The sequence below is a fragment of the Musca autumnalis genome, unplaced genomic scaffold, assembly GCF_047663935.1.
Source record: "Musca autumnalis isolate F117 unplaced genomic scaffold, ASM4766393v1 scaffold_1, whole genome shotgun sequence".
Taxonomy (NCBI): domain Eukaryota; kingdom Metazoa; phylum Arthropoda; class Insecta; order Diptera; family Muscidae; genus Musca; species Musca autumnalis.
This window is the reverse complement of record NW_027411644.1, coordinates 228680392-228700167: the sequence shown is the minus strand read 5'-3', so window position 1 is coordinate 228700167 and position 19776 is coordinate 228680392. Positions and strand designations below refer to the sequence as shown.

Genomic DNA, 19776 nt, shown 5'->3' with positions numbered 1-19776 from the left:
TTCTTTTTTATAAAACTTCATGTATTGTTTTCAAAACTCAACTCAAACGCAAATCAAAATGTAAAAGAAGCAAAACATTTTTGTTTATGCAATACAAACACACTAGGACGGGGTGATTTAAAAACCTTAACGGGCGCGTCGCGTTGCTGATTCTTGAGTCTAAAAACCCTCGTTTTTCACTACATTTACCGTTATAAAACAAAAAAACTAAGTTACCAAAGGAATCAACAGTATTTTCGTTGTCCATGAACCCCACTACGATAGAATATTTGCAGCAGAACGCTAGAATATTTTTCTCGTCAACTTTTGTAGCATAGTGTCATTTATCTACATTTTCCGATGAATTTGCTCTGTCTGGGTGAAGGAGCAAAACTGCGTGACGGAGTTTTCCAAAGCTTTGGCGATGTACCAGAAAGTTCTTAATTATTGTCTTGGCTACAATTAGTTTCTTAGTGTTGGGCCGAAAATCTCAATGATTTGGCTGTTATATGCTAAAATATCCAAAAAGTGTGCATAAAAAACTTCAAGTCAAAATCGAGAGACTCGATTGTCAACTTTTTTGCTCAGCACATATGCTCTAGTTGACTTTTTTGCTCAGTACAATCAAAGGAATCAGAAACGCTACGCATCAATTGAGTTTTTTCCTACGAAACAAATCTCCCCGCCCTAATACACACACATACATGTATCGAAACTCAATGTATTTGTTCACTTAATTCTGTTTTGATAGTTGTTAGTGATGTTTAATAACACTGTGCAACATTTTCAGATCTAGCTTGGATTTTATGGCCCCATCTGAACATGCTTAAAGATTGACTTCTGACATCTGAAGTAAATTTGTAGATAAGGGCAAGAATTAAACATTTAGAGATATAATGAACTGATAAAACTACATTTATTGCTCGAATTTTATAATATATTTTAAAAATCAATCCTTTGTATACATTTCGCACCATATCTCCAAAACTGTTAAATTTTTCTTAATGTTTTCTTGTGGAATGTAATACACAACTCTTCAGTTTGTCACTGTACGTGTAAAGTAAAATGTCTCTGTAACGTTTTTATACCCTCAGCATTTATGCTAACGAGGGTATATCAGGAAAAATGTCTTAAATCGTCTTTTCCATTTCAAAAAAATGGAACAAATTTTGATACTACATCTATAATTTTTGGTACATAGTTTAAGAAAAAAATAATAGTAATAATAGAAATAATTTCAAGTATTTACAAACATAGTTTTGAAACAATAGCGCTTATACTTACAAAAAATATATAAAAAAATTATAGCAGCATCCAGACATTATGAGGAATATTTGCAAAAATACGAAGAAAATATGACGAAAAAATCATGTTATTCTAATTTTACTTTTTATGGTTTTATAGGAAAGGTTGAAGAACAAATGTTTGAGTTCTTCGTCATTTTCGTCCAAATTTCACGCAATAATGAAGATATTCCGTTGCAACAAATTTTTCGCTTATAGTTTTCCTATTGGCGAATATTTTTAGAACATTATATTAAATCACAAGAAATTCCAATTGTGACATAACATTAAAATAATGTTACATTGAATATTACAACATTTGAAACGCATATAAACCGCGTAATAGTGAAAATGACATGATGCGCATCCGATTGTCCAACACAGCGAATCAATCCCTTTTATCTGGTGTAAAGTTTGTGAAATTCTATTTGGCGGCCAAGATGTAGCGTCTGTTGCATATTAGGGCGCAAAATACAGTTAGATGGTCATAATCTCCATGAAGTTCATTTACATTTTATGCGCATCCGATTTCGATGATAACCTTTAAAAAATACATCATTTGATGTCGTTTCATTGTGATCCATCAAGAACCATGCGTGTAGCATCGCACTAAATTTGTAGAAAAAAAAAACAATTGTATCCCTGGATTAGCGATAGTTTTGAAATATATGTTTTCGCACACTTTAAACAGGCATATAGCTCTATTTATTTGAGTAAAAATTACACTTCCAAAACGCGTTTCAATGCGCGCAATTTTCAAAAACATTTTTTGCAGATTTTCGAAATTTGAGGGGTATCATATCCGCCGATCTAGTGGATGAATTTGAACGCATCATTGCTTATTAGATTCAGAACGTAAACAACTAAGTTCACGCGGGTTTCACCGACAATTTAATGGCAGTTGCAAATTTTGAATAAAAAAAACAGGGTTTTTATAAAAATGTACGCACAAAAATTTCGACTTTAAGCTGAGATTGTTGTGAACCTTTGAAGGCTACACACCCGAGTTATACATCAAAAAATGCGTAATCGCGAGTACTACAAATTATAAGATTGGTTTTAAACGAGTACAGTTGCGCGTCCCGATTAGAGCAAATATTCAAAAAACCCAATTTTTCAGTCTTCAAAATGTCAGCATCCGTTTGAGATTAATGCAATGGTTATATTAAAAATTCATACATTAGAAACTCCATCTCTGAAGTTGTTATGGTCAATACCACACACCCACGGCAGCTCCAATATCCACACCAAAGATTTGAGGTATGTTTCGCGACGCGATATTTGGGTTTTTAAACGTTTTTATTATCGCCTTCTTGGGGCAGAAAAAACTAAACGCGCACAGTTTATTATGATCAGATAGCTACGCAGGGGCAAAGCACAAGAACACCAGAGATAGCAAGGTTTGATTTCTCCCAACGGGGACAGAATACGAAGACACCCGATAGCTTAATTTCAGATGAAATGAAACACACTGATTTTATGCGTATACAAAAATTTAAAGTTTTTATTTATTAAAATGCACGCCAAAGGGAAAATTCAATAATTGTTGTGGTACACTTTCAAGGTTTTGCTAGTTGCAAAGGGAGACGGTCAAACTTTATACACGGTAATCGACAGACTGCCAAAAAACCATGGCACGCACAAAAACGACAATATCGTTTGTTTACCTTTTCTATACGGTCAAGGCCGACACAAAGGAGAATTAGGAAGAACTATCAGTGATGGCAATCAGTGGTTCACGTAGGCGGAGATGGGACAACGAAAATAAGAGTCATATATAGTTTACACTAACTTAAGTTACTTTCTGAATACAATAACTAATTTAAATAGTCTTCGCCTACGTGAACATGCCGCCTCCCTTGAACGAGTAGTTCAAAACAAAAGAAATATTTAATTAAGTGATGCTTACATTAAAATAATTCATTTAATTCATTTACGCCCCTCAGGGGCAAATATAAAATATACTGAAATTAAATTCAGAGCCCACCAGGGGCAAAACAAAAGACAAATTGATTACATGATCAAACGCCCTGAAGTTGTTTTTAAATCAACGACTCGGACGTGTCCATCGGGGCCAGGATGTAATTTTAATACTCGACCTAAACGCCACTCGTTGGGGCTTCCCATGTCCTGGGGCAAGACAACTAGGTCATTTAGTTGCAGATTTGGAGACGCATGTTTCCATTTATTCCTCTTGTGTAATTCTTTTAAGTAGTCCGATTTCCACCGGCGACAGAATTCTTGTTGAACCACTTTCAACTTTCGCCATCGGTTGAGGAGCGATGTTTTTGAAGGGATTTCCTCAGGTTCAGCTGGGGCAAGTAAAGACGAGCCTATCAAGAAATGACCCGGCGTCAGAGCAGTCAAGTCATCAATGTTCTCTGATTGTGGAGTCAGAGGTCTGGAATTGACGCAGGCTTCAATGGCTGCTAAAATGGTGCTTAGCTCCTCGTATGTATGACGAATCTGTCCAGAAATTTTTTTCAAGTGCATTTTGCAGGTTTTTACCCCCGCCTCCCATAATCCCCCCATATGCGGTGCAGAGGCAGGAATAAAATGCCACTCTAAATGTTGTTGGCTATATTGAGATACAGCTTTGTCTTTGATGTCAGCTAGGATCTTTCTGCTGTTGGATTTTAGTTCTCTAGCAGCGCCAACGAAATTACGGCCATTATCCGAGAATATCTTGTTGGGACAGCCACGACGAGAGACAAATCTGGTTAAGGCTGCCATAAATGCGGGGGTAGAAAGATCCGTGACGGCTTCTAAATGAATCGCTTTGGTGGCGAAACAAACAAAGAGGCAGATATATCCTTTGACAATACGACACCCACGCCCAGAGAAAGTTTTCAGATCTATCGGTCCGGCATAATCGACTCCAGTGTTAGCAAAGGGTCGACTGATAGTAGTTCTTTCAGGGGGGAGGGCTGCCATTAATTGGCCTTGCAGCTTTTTCCGGGCCAGAACGCATTTCACACAGTTTTTGATGTGTGCCTTTATCAAGTTTTTTCCACGAATGATCCAACATTCTAGACGAATGGTTGCCATCATCAATTGAGGCCCACCGTGTAAGGTCATATCATGAATAAAGGATACATAAAGTTTGGCAAATTTGCTCTTCGGCGATAGAATGAAGGGGTGTCTTTCGTTATAAGACAAAGACGATGTCGATCCTAGCCTCCCGTTGGCTCGAATGATTCGATCATTATCCATAAAGGGTGTTAATGTCAAAAGAGGACTCCTTTTGTCGACAGACCGTTTTTGGGACAGCGCTTTATATTCGTCTGGGAAGTGAATCATTTGAGATAGCATTATAAGTCGTTTGCGACCAGCAGAAAGTTCTTCTGACGATAATTTAGTGTCCTTGTATCTCTGGGACATTTTTGTGGTAGGATGTGTAACTTTAAGAAACCTTTCCACATAACCAAAAGTGTGTACTGCAGTAGTAAGACTATGTAAATGCTTCAAGTGAACTTCGGGGTCAGAGGGAACGCAATCAGACTCGTTATTTGAGGTGGCCTTTTCTGCAGATCTAGCTAAATATGTCTGAGAAGCTTTCATTTCCAAATGTATATCTGGAATACTAACAGATGAGGGCCAGAATTTCTCATCCTTTTGGAGCCAGTTTGGTCCAAACCACCACAGATCTTTCTCCTTTAGCTCTAAAGGAGTCACCCCTCGGGTTGCTAGATCTGCGGGGTTGTCATGTGTGGATACATGTTTCCAGTTATCCCCTACAGCGTCTTGAATTTTGGCGACCCTGTTTGCCACGAATGTGGTCCATGTGTGAGATGGCTTTTTTAGCCATGCTAGGACTATTGTCGAGTCCGACCAGAGATGCAACGTATAATTTTTGACACCTAACTGAGGTAGAAATACATGCACTAAATCAGCTAACAGATGAGCTCCACAAAGCTCTAATCGGGGCAGAGAAACTTTTTTGATCGGTGCAACTTTTGACTTTGAGACCAGTAAGTTTGAAAATACAACGTTCCCTATTTGCACTCTCGAATATAAAGCCGCCGCATAAGCTAACTCTGACGAGTCACAAAATCCGTGGAATTGTATTGTGCATTCTGGCGAATATTTGACCCAACGAGGTATACTTATTTTGTCTATGTCGACATAATTATTTAAAAAGGTTTTCCATCTCACCAGAGATATTGGTTTTAAGTGGTCATCCCACTGTATCTCATCCAACCACAACTGCTGCATAAATATTTTTGCCGTTATTATAACCGGGGCCAGCCAACCCAAAGGGTCAAATAATCGGGCTATGATCGACAAAACTTCTCGTTTTGTAAAGGAGCCCTTGTTATATATCTTCTCTGTGACAAAGAAAAACGTATCGGATGCAGCGTTCCATCTAATTCCTAGTGTTTTTGCCATGCTCTTTCCATCAAAATCTAAGAATTCTCCATTTAGGAGATGATCTCGAGGCAGATCTTCGATAATTTCCTTACAATTGGATGTCCATTTACGTAAATGGAATCCTGCTGATTGTAAAATATCTATTAGTTGCACTTTTGCATCAATTCCATCAGGAATAGAATGTATGCCAACTAAGGCATCGTCAACATACATATTTTCTTTCAAAATCTTTGCTCCTATGGGGAACCTTTCTTCCTCATCTTGGGCCAGTTGCAACAACGTCCGCAATGCTAAATATGGGGCACAATTGAGACCGAAGGTTACAGTTTTTAACTGATAATCTTTGATATCTTCATCAGGGGAAGATCGGTATATTATACGTTGGAAACTAGCGTGATCAGGATTGATCTGTATTTGCCTGTACATTTTCAATATGTCTGCATTAAAGACATATTTATAGAGGCGCCAGTTCAAAATTATGGAAATGATATCCTTTTGTAAGACAGGACCCACATATAACAAGTCGTTCAGACTTTTACCAGATGCCGTTGGGCAAGATCCATTAAAAACTACCCTGAGCTTTGTTGTAGCACTTTCGGGTTTGTATACGCCGTGATGGGGCAAGTAAAAACAAGGGCTGGAGTTTTGGTTTTGAGAGTTTACTATCTCCATGTGTCCCAGGGACAGATATTCTTGTATGACCTCATCATACATTGATTTTAATTCCGGTTTTTTAGACATTGAATGCTCGTTTCGTAGAAACTGGCTAAGGGCCACATATCTATTGGGACCAAGAAGTGATTTTGATATCTCACATTTAAAGGGCAAATCGACCATATATCTTTCCTCTGAATTTCTTTTTACAGTGCTTTTATATATGTTTTCGCATATTATATCTTCCTCAGAGACAGGTTGTTTAGTTTGAATTTCTTCGATTTCCCAAAACCGGGCTAATTGTTTGTCAATTGATACTCTGGTACAATGTGACGCTCTAATAGTATGCCTTGCTGTACTATTTGTTGTTGGGCCAGTCACTATCCACCCAAAAACAGTTTCCTGGGCTACCAACGATCCCAATATCCCATGTTCCACTCCGCCGAGCAGAATTATTGGGTACAAATTTCCTCCTATGAGGACATCTATTGGGGAACTTCTATAGAATTCCGGGTCAGCAAATTTCAAATTAGGCAGTTTATTTCTTTCAACGTAGTTAAAGGAATGAGTGGGAACATTTCCCGTGACGTCAGGGACCACTAAAGCATCGATTTCCACCGAAAAATTAGGATTTACCAAGGATGATATCGTAAAAATGGTCACTTTGGAACACCTTGCTAGGCATTCGCCGCCAAGACCACTAATTTCTGCCGCAATTGGCATTGTAGGTAGTTTTAAAAGTTTTTGTACTCTTCTTGAAACAAACGAATCATCAGAGCAGGGATCGATTAATGCTCCAACTTTGTGCGAAATGCCATCTTTGACAATTGTAACCCAGGCCGTGGCCAACATTGTCTTACTCGCCACCGAAGTGTGGAAGTTTCTGACATTATCTGAGGTTGAGGGCAATTCTGTGGACTGTAAACTAGACGTCTGAGAAGACTGAGGGACATTTCTTGGCGCTTTCGCTCTATTATCTCCCTGTTGGGACAATTTTGCTCTGTGCAGGAGAGAATGGTGTTTCGAATTGCACTCAGAACAGGTTTTCTGGCTTGTGCAATTTGCCACCATGTGACCTTGAGTTAGGCAATTGAGGCAATGTTTGTCACGTTTGACAATTGACAATCTATTTTTAAAATCCATGCTCAAAAATTTGGGACATGAACGCAGAATATGATTGCCTTTGCACAAATTACATTTTGGATTGTTTACCTTGGTATGGTGGACTTTATAGTTCTTCGATCTATCGAAGTTATTGAATTTCTGTTGCTGGGGCAGAGAAGATCGTGAACCTTGCGGGCCATATATATCAGATACACTCTCTAGTGCATGATATCTGTCAGTTAAGAAGTTATTTAATTCTTCCCAGGACGGCATTTCCGTCTTCTTGGCTATAGACTGTTCCCAAAGGGACAAAGTCAATTTTGGCAACTTTGAGGTGCATTGATATACAAAAATAGGATCCCATGATCTGATATCTATTTTGTATAACTTTAAAACTGAAATTGCATTATTAATTTCTCTTTGCAATTTTTTCAAGGAGTTCGAAGATTCTTGGGAACATTGGGGCAGATTGAAAATAATTCGTAATTGATTATTTATTAAAATACGTTTGTTTTCATATTGACATTTTAAGTTCTCCCAAGCTATCTCGAAACCCTCATCTGTCAGCGGGATATGCTCATTTATTTGTCTCGCTTCCCCGCTAGTCTTTTGCATAAGATGATACAATTTCTCTACGGGGCTAAGTTTTTTATTGGTGGCCGTATATTGCCGTAACCAAGTCCCGAAAACTGGGCCATTTTAAATAATCCCCATGAAACACCTCCGTATCACATGGTGGGACAGCAATTGACGCACTAATTTTTTGATTTGTCTTTGCAGATGATGCTTTTATACTATCTTTAGCATCTCCTATCCGGGTGAGACATTTCATATATATTTTGTGAATTTCGGCTTTTTTGTTTTTTACAGTGGTTTTATCCTTCTTCTGAAAATCGGGGTCAGAAATGCATTTTTTATAACAAGATTTCCATTCCTCCCATAAGTTTTCTAATTCTTGCTTCTCTGCATCCAAGGCTATATCATTATATGCTTTCAGATCAGCTTCTGTAAGCTGAGTTTCAAAGGTAGTTATTTCCTCACACTGAACTAAAAATTCTTCCATTATGCCCATGGCGATTAGAGTCAGTTCAATAAATTTAATATTTTTTAAAGCAAAAAATATGTATTAAGTCGCTGCTCAGACAACTGGGACAACTTTTCAACGAGGTTTGGAAACGTAATAATGTATTGAGAATAAACTTATTCCTGAATTTAAATTTCAAAATTCGGAGAAGGTATAATCAATTTGAAAACTCGTTGTAATTTTCTTTATGCTTTAGAAGAATGGTGTTATGTGATGCACAAAATAATGATGTTCCTTTCAGAGACAGAATTTGAAGTACTTGTGAAGCTAAAAAAACTTGTTTATGTTTTTCAACAAAGTTGTGAACCACTGTTCATGTTAAGTGTAAGCGCAGATATACGAAATATTCACTACCACCGAGGTAGACAAATTTATATATGTCCAAATTGTTCCCAGAAAAAAAGATAATGGAGCTAATCCTATAATAATTTAATGTTCCGTGGGACAGTATGTATCAATAATCAATTACAGTATTTATTTTAGTTGTACGCATTTTTTTTCAGCAACACTGTGCGTAGAACATACAGATTTCCAATGATATCCCTTAAAGCAAGTTGCCAATAATGTAGAAATATCAATGCTCATTAATTTCTCTTGTCATTGATAATAAAGAGACACCACTTGGCCACAAATTCTCTTTCAATATCGTAAAAATATACGTCGATAATCCACCACTATTTCAATTGCCGTCTCAGATCGTAGGGACAAAACTAGACAACAACAAATATTTCCATAAACCGCAGTACTTTCTTTCAGATATTTATGTTTATTTTTTTTATATATATATTTATTTACATTCACCGTGAGACAGATAAATTATGATTTTTTATACAGAATTTGCAATATCTCCCAGAGACAGTAAATGATTTCAACGAAGATTATGACGTAGTACTAATATTTTCAAAAATTTGTGTGCAAAAAATGTTTTAAGAATTCAGTTTTGTGCCAATCCCTTAAGTGGGACAGTAATTTTCTCCAGCAAAATTTAACAAAACTTAACACATTTCCCTTTGACACCACTGTGTCAAGATATTTAATTTGTTTTGTAGCAATTTTCTCTAATGCGCTGTTCTCAAACGTAACAACAAACAACAAACAGTGAGAACGAATGCACAAATTATCATGTTCCAACAACAACACTTTCAATTGAGTTTGAGTGCATTTCTATTAGGTCAACCAACATAAGCTTCTCTCTGTTCATGTGCTGCAAACAATCCAACATCTGTCTCGGTCACAGTGACTCGGCTCGACAAACTGTTGTGTGTCAGATAAAAACCGTCCCGAATTCGAACAATTTTGTTAAATGGAATGTGTAGATACGTATAAATAATATTGTTACCGATTGTTAATTTTTATGTTGTTTTGCATTAACCCCAATCCAGGGACAAAAATTTATTTAGTTATCATAAAATTAACATGCAATGATTCACACGTTCAATGCGTACCACTGTGTTGTTTTTTGTTGATTAATTTTCCTTGTTGGGACAAATTAACAAATCAAATCGAATTTCTTATTATTCCTCCAATGTTCCCTTAACTTGGTACCATAAATGTGTTGTTGCAATGTGACCTATGTACAATGGTGCACAAGAAGCATAGATGGGCTTTCTCGCACGCCAGCGTTGCTGTGGTTTGTTTCTCTTTTTCGTTGTTACAACATAAATAAACATTTACGGGTTGTTTTGTTATTTTATTTTTAATAAAATCATTTTTTGTAATTGTTTAGAAGTCGTCTGTGTGTTAAAAATATTAAAAAAGTAAATCAATTCTAACAAAAACGCCGTTTTATTTTTCCCTTAAAAAATATTTAAGAGTAATTTTGACCATCTATGACAAGAAGAGAATGCTATTTTGGGGTTTTGTATGGGAAAGAGAGTTGTAGTTAACTTTTTCGTAAAGACGCGTGCATGGCTGCCTATGTATCTCTCTTCTAGTGAGACAGTGAGCGGAGAGCGTAATTCCAATTTATCGAACAATTTTGCTTCATATTACATCATAGATGGGCTTTCTTGCACGCCAGCGTTGCTATGTTTTGTTTCTCTTTTTCGTTGTTACAACATAAATAAACATTTACGGGTCATTTTGCAAATTTGTTTTTAATATAATATTTTTTTGGACTTGTTAAGATAAGGTCTGCGTTTAAAAAATATTAAAAAAGCAAACAAATTTTAACAAAAACCCCGTTCTAATTTTCCCCTAAATTCTATTTAAGAGAAATTTTGCCCATCTATGTATTACATGAAGGGATGTTTATGAGACAGACATCTAATACATTGATGCTCAAAATAGAAAAGAGAGTAAAGTAGTGAGAGAATCACAAGAAAGTTTGTATCAGCATTCAGTGGTTGCTAGCCTTGTGACCAATAAACATGTGGCGGGTGTGTGCGTTTTTGTTCAGTGTCCCCACTAAAATTATGCGTATATCCATACACATGTTTACTTGTCGGCTGCTCAGCGACGACTGATTGTTATTCCCACATACGTTAACGTATATGGATGATCTTGGCTGATCTAATACCAATTGGCACAGCTAAAATTGGGTTGTGTACTCTTACTGCATCAAGGGACAGACAAAACAAAAAATACTTTTTTGTGTTATTGCAAAAAACCACTAGTGTCAACACCAACGAATTGTTTCAGCAAAAAATTTGTATCAGAATTATACCTTTCGCAAATTTTCTATTGATCGTTCTGTTTATTAGAGCGTGTTTAAATATAACCTTCTAATATTCATTTATTTTGAACTTCCCTGGCTTCGAGACAATTGTTATTTTTATTTTCTTCCAGAATAAAAGTGTGTTCTCTTTAACTTTTTCAAAGTTTACATGTGTCCCACTGTGTTGAAGTTTCTAGCTCTTCTTCTTCCTTAACCACAATAAGGGACAGAAATAGTTATTCGAAGAGATCCACACACATTAATGACCACAACTCTCCTTTCTATACGATTGTATGTATGTGTGTACTGTTTACCAAGGGACAGAGCGCGAAACCAATTTATTGAAAGAGATCGCAACAAGTATTAAACACTCTTTGATGTGTTTTTTGCGTCCATACTTTTTCTCTTTGCTTTTGTTGTTCCTTGTTTTTCTACGATAGGTATAACGCAACAACAAAAACAACAACCAGTTCGTAGCGGTTGCTATTTATTATTTATGTAAACTTATGTGTTTCTTTTGTGAAATTTTGCAACCTTGCATTAGACAATAAGGGATATTTTTTTTTGGGTTAAGGAGCCGGTTATGTTGGGAAGGTAATGGGTTATGTTTGGTTTGGGAGCCACTATTTTCAAAATGCACCACTCATAAAATCGCTGTACGTACCGCTATTCTTTGGACGATATTTGCCTGAAATTTAATTTATTCTAGCTGCTCCTTAATTTTCGAAGGACCTATGTTATGGTCAATACCACACACCCACGGCAGCTCCAATATCCACACCAAAGATTTGAGGTATGTTTCGCGACGCGATATTTGGGTTTTTAAACGTTTTTATTATCGCCTTCTTGGGGCAGAAAAAACTAAACGCGCACAGTTTATTATGATCAGATAGCTACGCAGGGGCAAAGCACAAGAACACCAGAGATAGCAAGGTTTGATTTCTCCCAACGGGGACAGAATACGAAGACACCCGATAGCTTAATTTCAGATGAAATGAAACACACTGATTTTATGCGTATACAAAAATTTAAAGTTTTTATTTATTAAAATGCACGCCAAAGGGAAAATTCAATAATTGTTGTGGTACACTTTCAAGGTTTTGCTAGTTGCAAAGGGAGACGGTCAAACTTTATACACGGTAATCGACAGACTGCCAAAAAACCATGGCACGCACAAAAACGACAATATCGTTTGTTTACCTTTTCTATACGGTCAAGGCCGACACAAAGGAGAATTAGGAAGAACTATCAGTGATGGCAATCAGTGGTTCACGTAGGCGGAGATGGGACAACGAAAATAAGAGTCATATATAGTTTACACTAACTTAAGTTACTTTCTGAATACAATAACTAATTTAAATAGTCTTCGCCTACGTGAACAGAAGTGTATTCTTTAACTTCTTCTTTGAACATTATACTCTACATTGTATTGTAAAGCCACTAATTGAAAATTGACTTAAAAAAACTCGTTTCCTTCATCGATTGTTTCCTATTTTTTTACATTAATATGGTCACAGCTTCCGCTCAAATTATAATTTTAAGAAATCCATCGGTGAATCGTGGTAAATCAGTTTATTTAACCTAAATGCATTCAAAAGTTATGGTATATTACAACAATTCGCGAGTTACAATACCCCATACCTTAGTTTCAACATAAGTAAATTTTCTACATAAAGGCCGATATACATTTTAATACGAGCAAAATGAGACAATTTGGAGTCGATTTAGCAATGTTCGTCTGCCTGTCTGAACGGAACGGATGAAGCGATTTGGTCCAAAATTTGGCTTTCGTAATATTTTGTCCAAACTTAGTTTAAGTTCGAAGATGGGTTTCATCGGTCCAATCCTTCCGGTACCTCCCCCAAAAAAATTTCGAAAATGTTCGGAAAATTTGTGCGCACGATAACTCTTGAAGGGAGTAACCGATTTGGTCCATACTTTTCGAATCGTGAAATTTCTACCAAACTTAGATGAGAATCCAATATGGACTCAATCGGTTAATTCCTTCGGGTGCCTCCCACACAAAATTCCGAAAAAGTTCAGTTTAGGACCTGCTCTCGAATCGTTTTGATTTTTGTTGTAATTACTTGTATTCACAGCCCTCCATAGGGCGGTACAAGTTTTATCAGGGGCAAAACTATACTTCCTGAGAAAATAGCCTGAAAGGTTCAAAAAACCGCTATGACACCAGGTGTAGTGATTGGAGCACAAGATAACTCTCGAACGGATCTGCCGATTCGATCCAAAATTTGGGTTTCATAATACTTTGTCCAAACTTAGTTTAAGTTTGAAGATAAGCCATATCGGTTCACTCCTTCAGGTACGTCCCCCACAAAAGTTCAAAAATGTTCGGAAAAATTGTGCGCATGATTACTCTTGAAGGGATGGACCGATTTGGTCCATACTTTACGCATCCTAATATATCTACCAGATATAGATCAGGTTTAAATATGGACTATATTTGTCCATTCCTTCGGGTACCTCCCACACAAAATTTCGGATTAGTTCACCTTAAGAGACTGGCTTCTTGTTCTATAAAAATTTGAAATGAAAAATATTTTCTTTATAATTTTTTTCATTTGGCAGTTTTTATACCCTATACCACAATGTGGAAAAGGGTATTATAAGTTTGTTTTGGTAAAAATTCATGTAACACCGCGAAATATTCGTCGGAGACCCCCAATGTGGTATACCAATCTTCATATCTCGACGAGATAAAGCGATTTTGAGATGTGTGTCCGTCCGTCCGTCCGTCTGTCCATTATTAATTGTAAACACGCTCCAGGCCGCAATTATGCACCGATCGTCACGAAATTTTGTATGGAGGTCGGGTTCAGATCAGAATAGATCCCTATTCTTATTGGTGATGATCGTGAAATATTTAGCGGGTGAAATGGACCAAAAACATAATATTTATCCAATTTTCTAGCGGCTCTGTAGGTCTCAATAATAGTCCGATCAACGCGTAATTTTAAATAAGGTAAGAGTATATCACAAAGGAGAAGCTTGCAATTTGACATGGCGATCGGATAATATTTAGACGGTTAAATGGACCAAAACTTTTGTGTGAAAATTGTGAAAATTTTTAATATACAGCTTATATCTTAATTCCTGGAAGTGACATTCCGGACAAGTGAGATATACTTGAATGTGGAACGCTTGACCTTTCAATTGATGCCATTTATGTTGGTGTGGATGATCAGATAACAGAGTTACAGCCTAATATATTCCGTTATTTGTTTGTAGTGTAATAATAAACTCGCTAGAAGTCGCAATTATACATCAACAGTCACGAAATTTTGCACCGGGTAAGAGTATAGGTCGAAAAAGATGCCTACAATTTTGAATGATGAAATGTTATTCTTTAGCGGGTGAAATGGGCCATTACTTTTGTATGAAAAATATAAAAATTATTTTTGGTCGATATTTTAATTCCTTGAGGACATATATATTTCGCAAAGTAGCCTACATATGGGAAAAAACTACTGACCTTTCCTCTGATGTAAATTGCAATAAAGTGTTTGCTAGATAACAGGCCTACTGCCTAATATATAATGGGTTCTGTGTAGAGAACCACATTTTTATCCCATGCTACATATTGTCTCTCCAAAAGTTTATGTAACACCACGAAATATTCGTCCTAGACCCCTTATTTGGTATGCCAAAATTCATATCTCGACGATATAAAGCGATTTAGCGATGTGTGTCCGTCCATTAAAAATTGTAAACAAGGTTAAGGCCGCAATTATGGACCGATTGTAACGAATTTTTTAAGGAGGTTGGGTTCGGGCCAGAATAGAAATAATTAGTTTTTGCTGACGATCGTGAAATGTTCAGGGAATGAAATGGACCAAAAACAAAATTTTAACCAATTTAGTAGCGGCTCTGTAGGTCAAAATAATAACCAGCAAAATTTTAAACAATGCTTGTGTTTATGATGAAGAAGAAGCGTACAAACCAACGTGAAGATCAGATAATACCTAGCGGGTTAAATGGACTGAAACTTTTGTGTGAAATTGGTAAAAATTTCAATAACGTAGCGGTTAAACAACGGAAGTGGTAGTACTACATAAGTGGGTTTCATTACATTTTAGTTTGTGTGAACTAAATTTTCCTTTCCTGCTACAAACATATCTTTGTCATGCTAGATAACTTTTTGGTTTTGGTCAAAAGTATTATACATTACATCTCTGATATTTGATAATTAAATTTTCACAATCATTGAAAAGAAGTTCCGTGGAGAGCGATTGTCCAGGGATAGTGGTATAGGGTATCCCATGGTCGGCTCCGTCCGACTATAGACTTTTCTTACTTGTTTTCTTTATAAAAGTTGTCATTTCATATTTTCATAGAAACAGAATTGAGCCCCTGCTCTTGACTAACTTTGATTTCTGTTTAAGCAACTTTCAATCGCTGTCTCAATTACGACGGTAAAAGTCCATACTTCATGCCAGAAAGTTGTAAAAACCCCTATGGCACCATATGTAGTAGCTGGAGAGCACAATAACTCTCAAACTGATAAACCGATTTGGTCCAAAATTTGGCCTTCGTCTTATTTTGTCCAAACTTAGTTTAGCTTTTAAAATGGCCCAAAATCGGTCCTCTCCCTAGGATACTTCCCCCACAAAAGTTCAACATTTGTGTACAAGTGGAGTTTAGTGTCTGTTCGGAGATCCTTTGGAAATTTATACCGATGGTGTTCTTTGTGGTCCTGTTTACAGCCATATTATGTTTTTCGTGGACAAGTCCATGTTTCCTGGCATACTTGTCCAATAGGTGTACGATAACCCACTGAAATGACTAGCGGGTGCGATATCTATCAAAAAGATATGACTCTCAAAATAAGATCCACTTCTGTAATGCACTATGTTGGTCCATTCCCTCCTGCGCAAAACTTTTGTACTTTAATCCTAATCCACATTTTTGTCGGCAAGTTCAAATGTCCAAAAAGTACCACAAAATTCTGAAAAGACCCTGAATACATTCGATCTTTCCGTAGATGAAAGTTCCAATTCACATAGGCTGAGGGTATATTTCTGTCGGCAAAGCCGACTGATACTTTTTACTTGTTTTTAGTATATTTTCAACGAAAATTTAACAGATGTGTCAATAGTGTGATGAAATCCCAAATTGCGAGAATTAACTCTTCGTTTTAACAGTGTTTGAAATACAAGATGTAAAAGATTTTATACAAAATACTGATAAAACAACAAGAAATAGGCATTTCAATATTTCAGAATGTTCTGAAGAATTGCTGAGAACATTATTTGGAAGTTTTATGCAAAAGGTTACTTGTTTCAACTACCAATAGTTTAGCTGATGCCGACCAGAAATTATGTAAAATGCTCTATATTTTATAGCTTTTGATGAATTAGATGTGGTCTGTTTAAGCCCCGTTTAGATGGGGACATAAAATCCGAACTGGATCTGACACGACAAAATCCAAATACTATTTTAGTAGTCTCAATATGTCGTTTCAGCAGATACATACTAAAAGTTGTTGCCTTTTTTCAGTGTTACATAGTGTAATATTTGAGAAAAAAATATGTTCTCTATCCCATCATTGTATTCGAAACTTCACTTTTAACTATGAAGTCAAAAACCTTACTACATATGCTTTGATCGACGGACCAGACGCTTTTTTATTATTTCGTTCCACTGATGTCCTGTTATCTTTATTACATGCGACAATATTGACATCACATAAACATCGCATGTTACTCGAAATTCAATCAAATTTTATGGTCAATTTTTCTTCCTACACAAATTTTGACCACACCGAAGTAGATAGTCAAACATTTTGTTTGTGTGCCTAACAATTTGTTTTTGTCGTTTTATTTGATTCATAAGACATAAAGTCTAAACATGCACATTTATTGTTTATCCCCTAAATTTGCTTTCGGTTATACTATCTTAACCTGTCGTATCCAAATTAGATATTTATCAAGGCGGATATTTGAAAATGAATTTCGAAAAGTTACATCATTATTACACGCACATGTGAAATATTTCAGTAATGTCGTGTATGTTATCAGCGTTTTATTAATATGTATAACATTTGCTATAAGCGGGTCCTTGTAAGTTTAAAGAGTGTTAAAATAAATTCCAAAAAATAATGGCATGCTGGTGTCTTAATTTTGGATGGGAACGTGTAAATAAATTGTATATTCTTAATAGCAGTATTGAGTTTGTTGTTATAAAAATTCCACACTTTATACAGTCGAGATATGAGCAACTGTATAAGGGAAATTTCAGTAATAACTACACGTGATGCCTTCCAACTTACAATTTACTTATTAAGGGGTTATGGCCACTTATTGAGCACGAATGAAGTTATATCAAGAAATATACCCAACATTTTTAGAAGATTTTGTTTTTATCTGAAAGCTCTAAACTTGAACAACTTTCGGATTTATTTTCGTCGAAAAGTATTGCGCAGTATTCTGATAAATGGCCGCCTACGAATCACTTTTTTAATAAAGCAGCTACTTTCGGATTTTTTTTTTTTGAAAATATTGCACATTGTTCTGTCAAATGGTCTCCCTCGAAACACTGTTTTTACTAAAGCAGCTGTTGGTGCCCACTGTAGCTCGGAAACGAATACGCTGATCAGATTTTTTTTTTGTTTTTGGGAAACTGAATTAAAAAATATTCTTTTTTAAAAATGTGGTAAACTGGCGAAGCAATAAATTTTTCATTTTTTTGTCATTCGCTTAGTGACTAGCTTTTAATGTGCATAACAGTCCTACAAAAACATATGGAGATCCGATAATCCGTTTTCGGTTTCGAGAAAACCGCGTTTAAAACTTCGATACGAGGGGAACTAAAAAACTTTCTGGCCTAGGCAACATGCAATATCGCTAGGCGTCATTTTACTTTTTTTGGAAAGTTTTTAGCCGCAGCGTACTCAGACAATTTGACATACGACCACGTGTTGGGTTTGTACAGTGAATTGGAAAAAAAAAACGTTGCTAAACAAATTGGAATTTACATGTGAATTTTTCGTCCGATCATTTTTTTACAATTTCGACGTGGATAATCACTGAAGAGTGCATCGATCAAATTAAATCTTTGTATGTAAATAAAGAACCATCCTATAGAACTATGAAAAAAACTGGTTTAATGAATTCAATCTTGGCCGATACTCGGAAAAAAAGGTCGTGAGCCCAAAATCAGACGTTGTGCCAGAAAAAAATAAAGCGTGCATGAACAGATAATGCATGATCGCCATGTTATATACCCCATATAAAGGGCACCCTTGGACAATTCTTCCACCAACAAACATTTGATATTTCATGAACACCTGGCCCCAAAAATTGATTTTTCTCGCTATTTCCAGCAAAATTGGTCAATCGCCAAAAAAGCTCTTGTGGATTGGTGCAAAGAATGACATTTATAAGTTTTATAAGATCGCGGTGTTTAAATGACATTTATAACATCGTCACAGACGAAGTATCTTGGACATATTCTTGGGAGCCCGAAACAAAACCGGAATCGACCGTTTGAGTCTTCGAAAGCGAGTCAAATCCAACAAAAGTTGTTCATGGAAGAAGATCTTCGACGCAATTGGTCGCTTGTTTCTTCGCAAAACTGATTCCCAGCAAAATTTTAAGGAAGGTGTTCCATGCGATGACGTGATTTCATGGCATCTTTTGCATTGGTTCAAACGAAGTCGTGAAACATTCCGATCTTTTCATTAGCATTTGAACTAATGCAAAGGAAAATTTTCTAAATATATAAGATTAATTATTTACCACAACCAACGTTGTAAAAACTCTCGTCGTAATGATAATGTCATTGCAAAGGGTTGGTGAAAATGACATGTCAAAGCATTGGTGGAAATGACATGTCAAAGCATTGGTGAAAATGACATGTCATAGCATTGGTGTAAAAGATATGCTTTGGATCCAAAAATGAAAAGCATCTTTTGGGGTCCACGCTCAAATAAAATTCATCGATGAAGATGCTAAAAAGATGACATGCCTGATCATTTTCACCCATGATTGAATGGCATCGAACATTTTGCTGGGTGATGTGGCGACTATACGGCTTGAGAAATGTAGGACGGCTAATTCGGAGTGTTACGCTACAATTTGTTTGCCTGAAGTCTCCTCAAAAGTTCGAAAAACGAACAAGAGAAGACGAATCGATCTGGATCATGACAATGCGAGCTCTCACACATTGATTTAAGCCAGCGCCTGTTTGACCGGACAAAACATGAAATTGATGGGTCATGCGCCGTACAGCCCTGACTGGGGATCCAATGACTTAATTTGATTCCAGCACATCAAGAAAAAAGGCGTGGTCAACGATTTTCGCGTCCAGAAGATTCTGTAAAAGCTTTCAAAAACCATGTTTGGGACGTGTCGTGTTTTTAGTGCCCCTGGTATTACATACATATCATAATGAATTTTTGCTTTCTAACGTTCATATCTCAGACAATTTTTGTCCCATCGACCCAAAATTTTTGCAAAATATTCTATTTTAGCTGTATTTTAAAATGAGCCATTAAAATTTTTCGATTTTGTAAAATTTACAAGTGGCCATAACTCCTTAAGACAATGGCTTGTAAGTAAATAAAACGGACAATTAACATCCCGAAACTTAAAACAAGTTATTTAGGTGTTGCTCATATTAATCCCACC

The 19776-nt window shown here is 36.4% G+C and overlaps 1 protein-coding gene across 1 annotated transcript; it reads right to left on the bottom strand.

Annotated features, from left to right (window-relative positions):
- Positions 1–3275: 3275 nt before the first annotated feature.
- Positions 3276–7664, bottom strand: LOC141390943 (uncharacterized). The gene is made up of 2 exons (XM_073963872.1): positions 5726–7664; positions 3276–4039 (listed from the first exon to the last, which is right to left on the bottom strand). The coding sequence occupies exons 1-2, from the start codon at positions 7662–7664 to the stop codon at positions 3276–3278; spliced, it is 2703 nt and encodes a 900-aa protein (XP_073819973.1).
- Between the last annotated feature and the right edge of the window lie 12112 nt (positions 7665–19776).

Bases quoted from the DNA above. Each gene is read 5' to 3' on its own strand.
- LOC141390943 (XM_073963872.1), bottom strand. From the start codon at position 7,664: ATGCCGTCCTGGGAAGAATTAAATAACTTCTTAACTGACAGATATCAT. The intron at 4,040-5,725 runs GTAAGGAAATTA...TCGCCACCAAAG, and splicing joins ACGTAAATGGACATCCAATT to CGATTCATTTAGAAGCCGTC.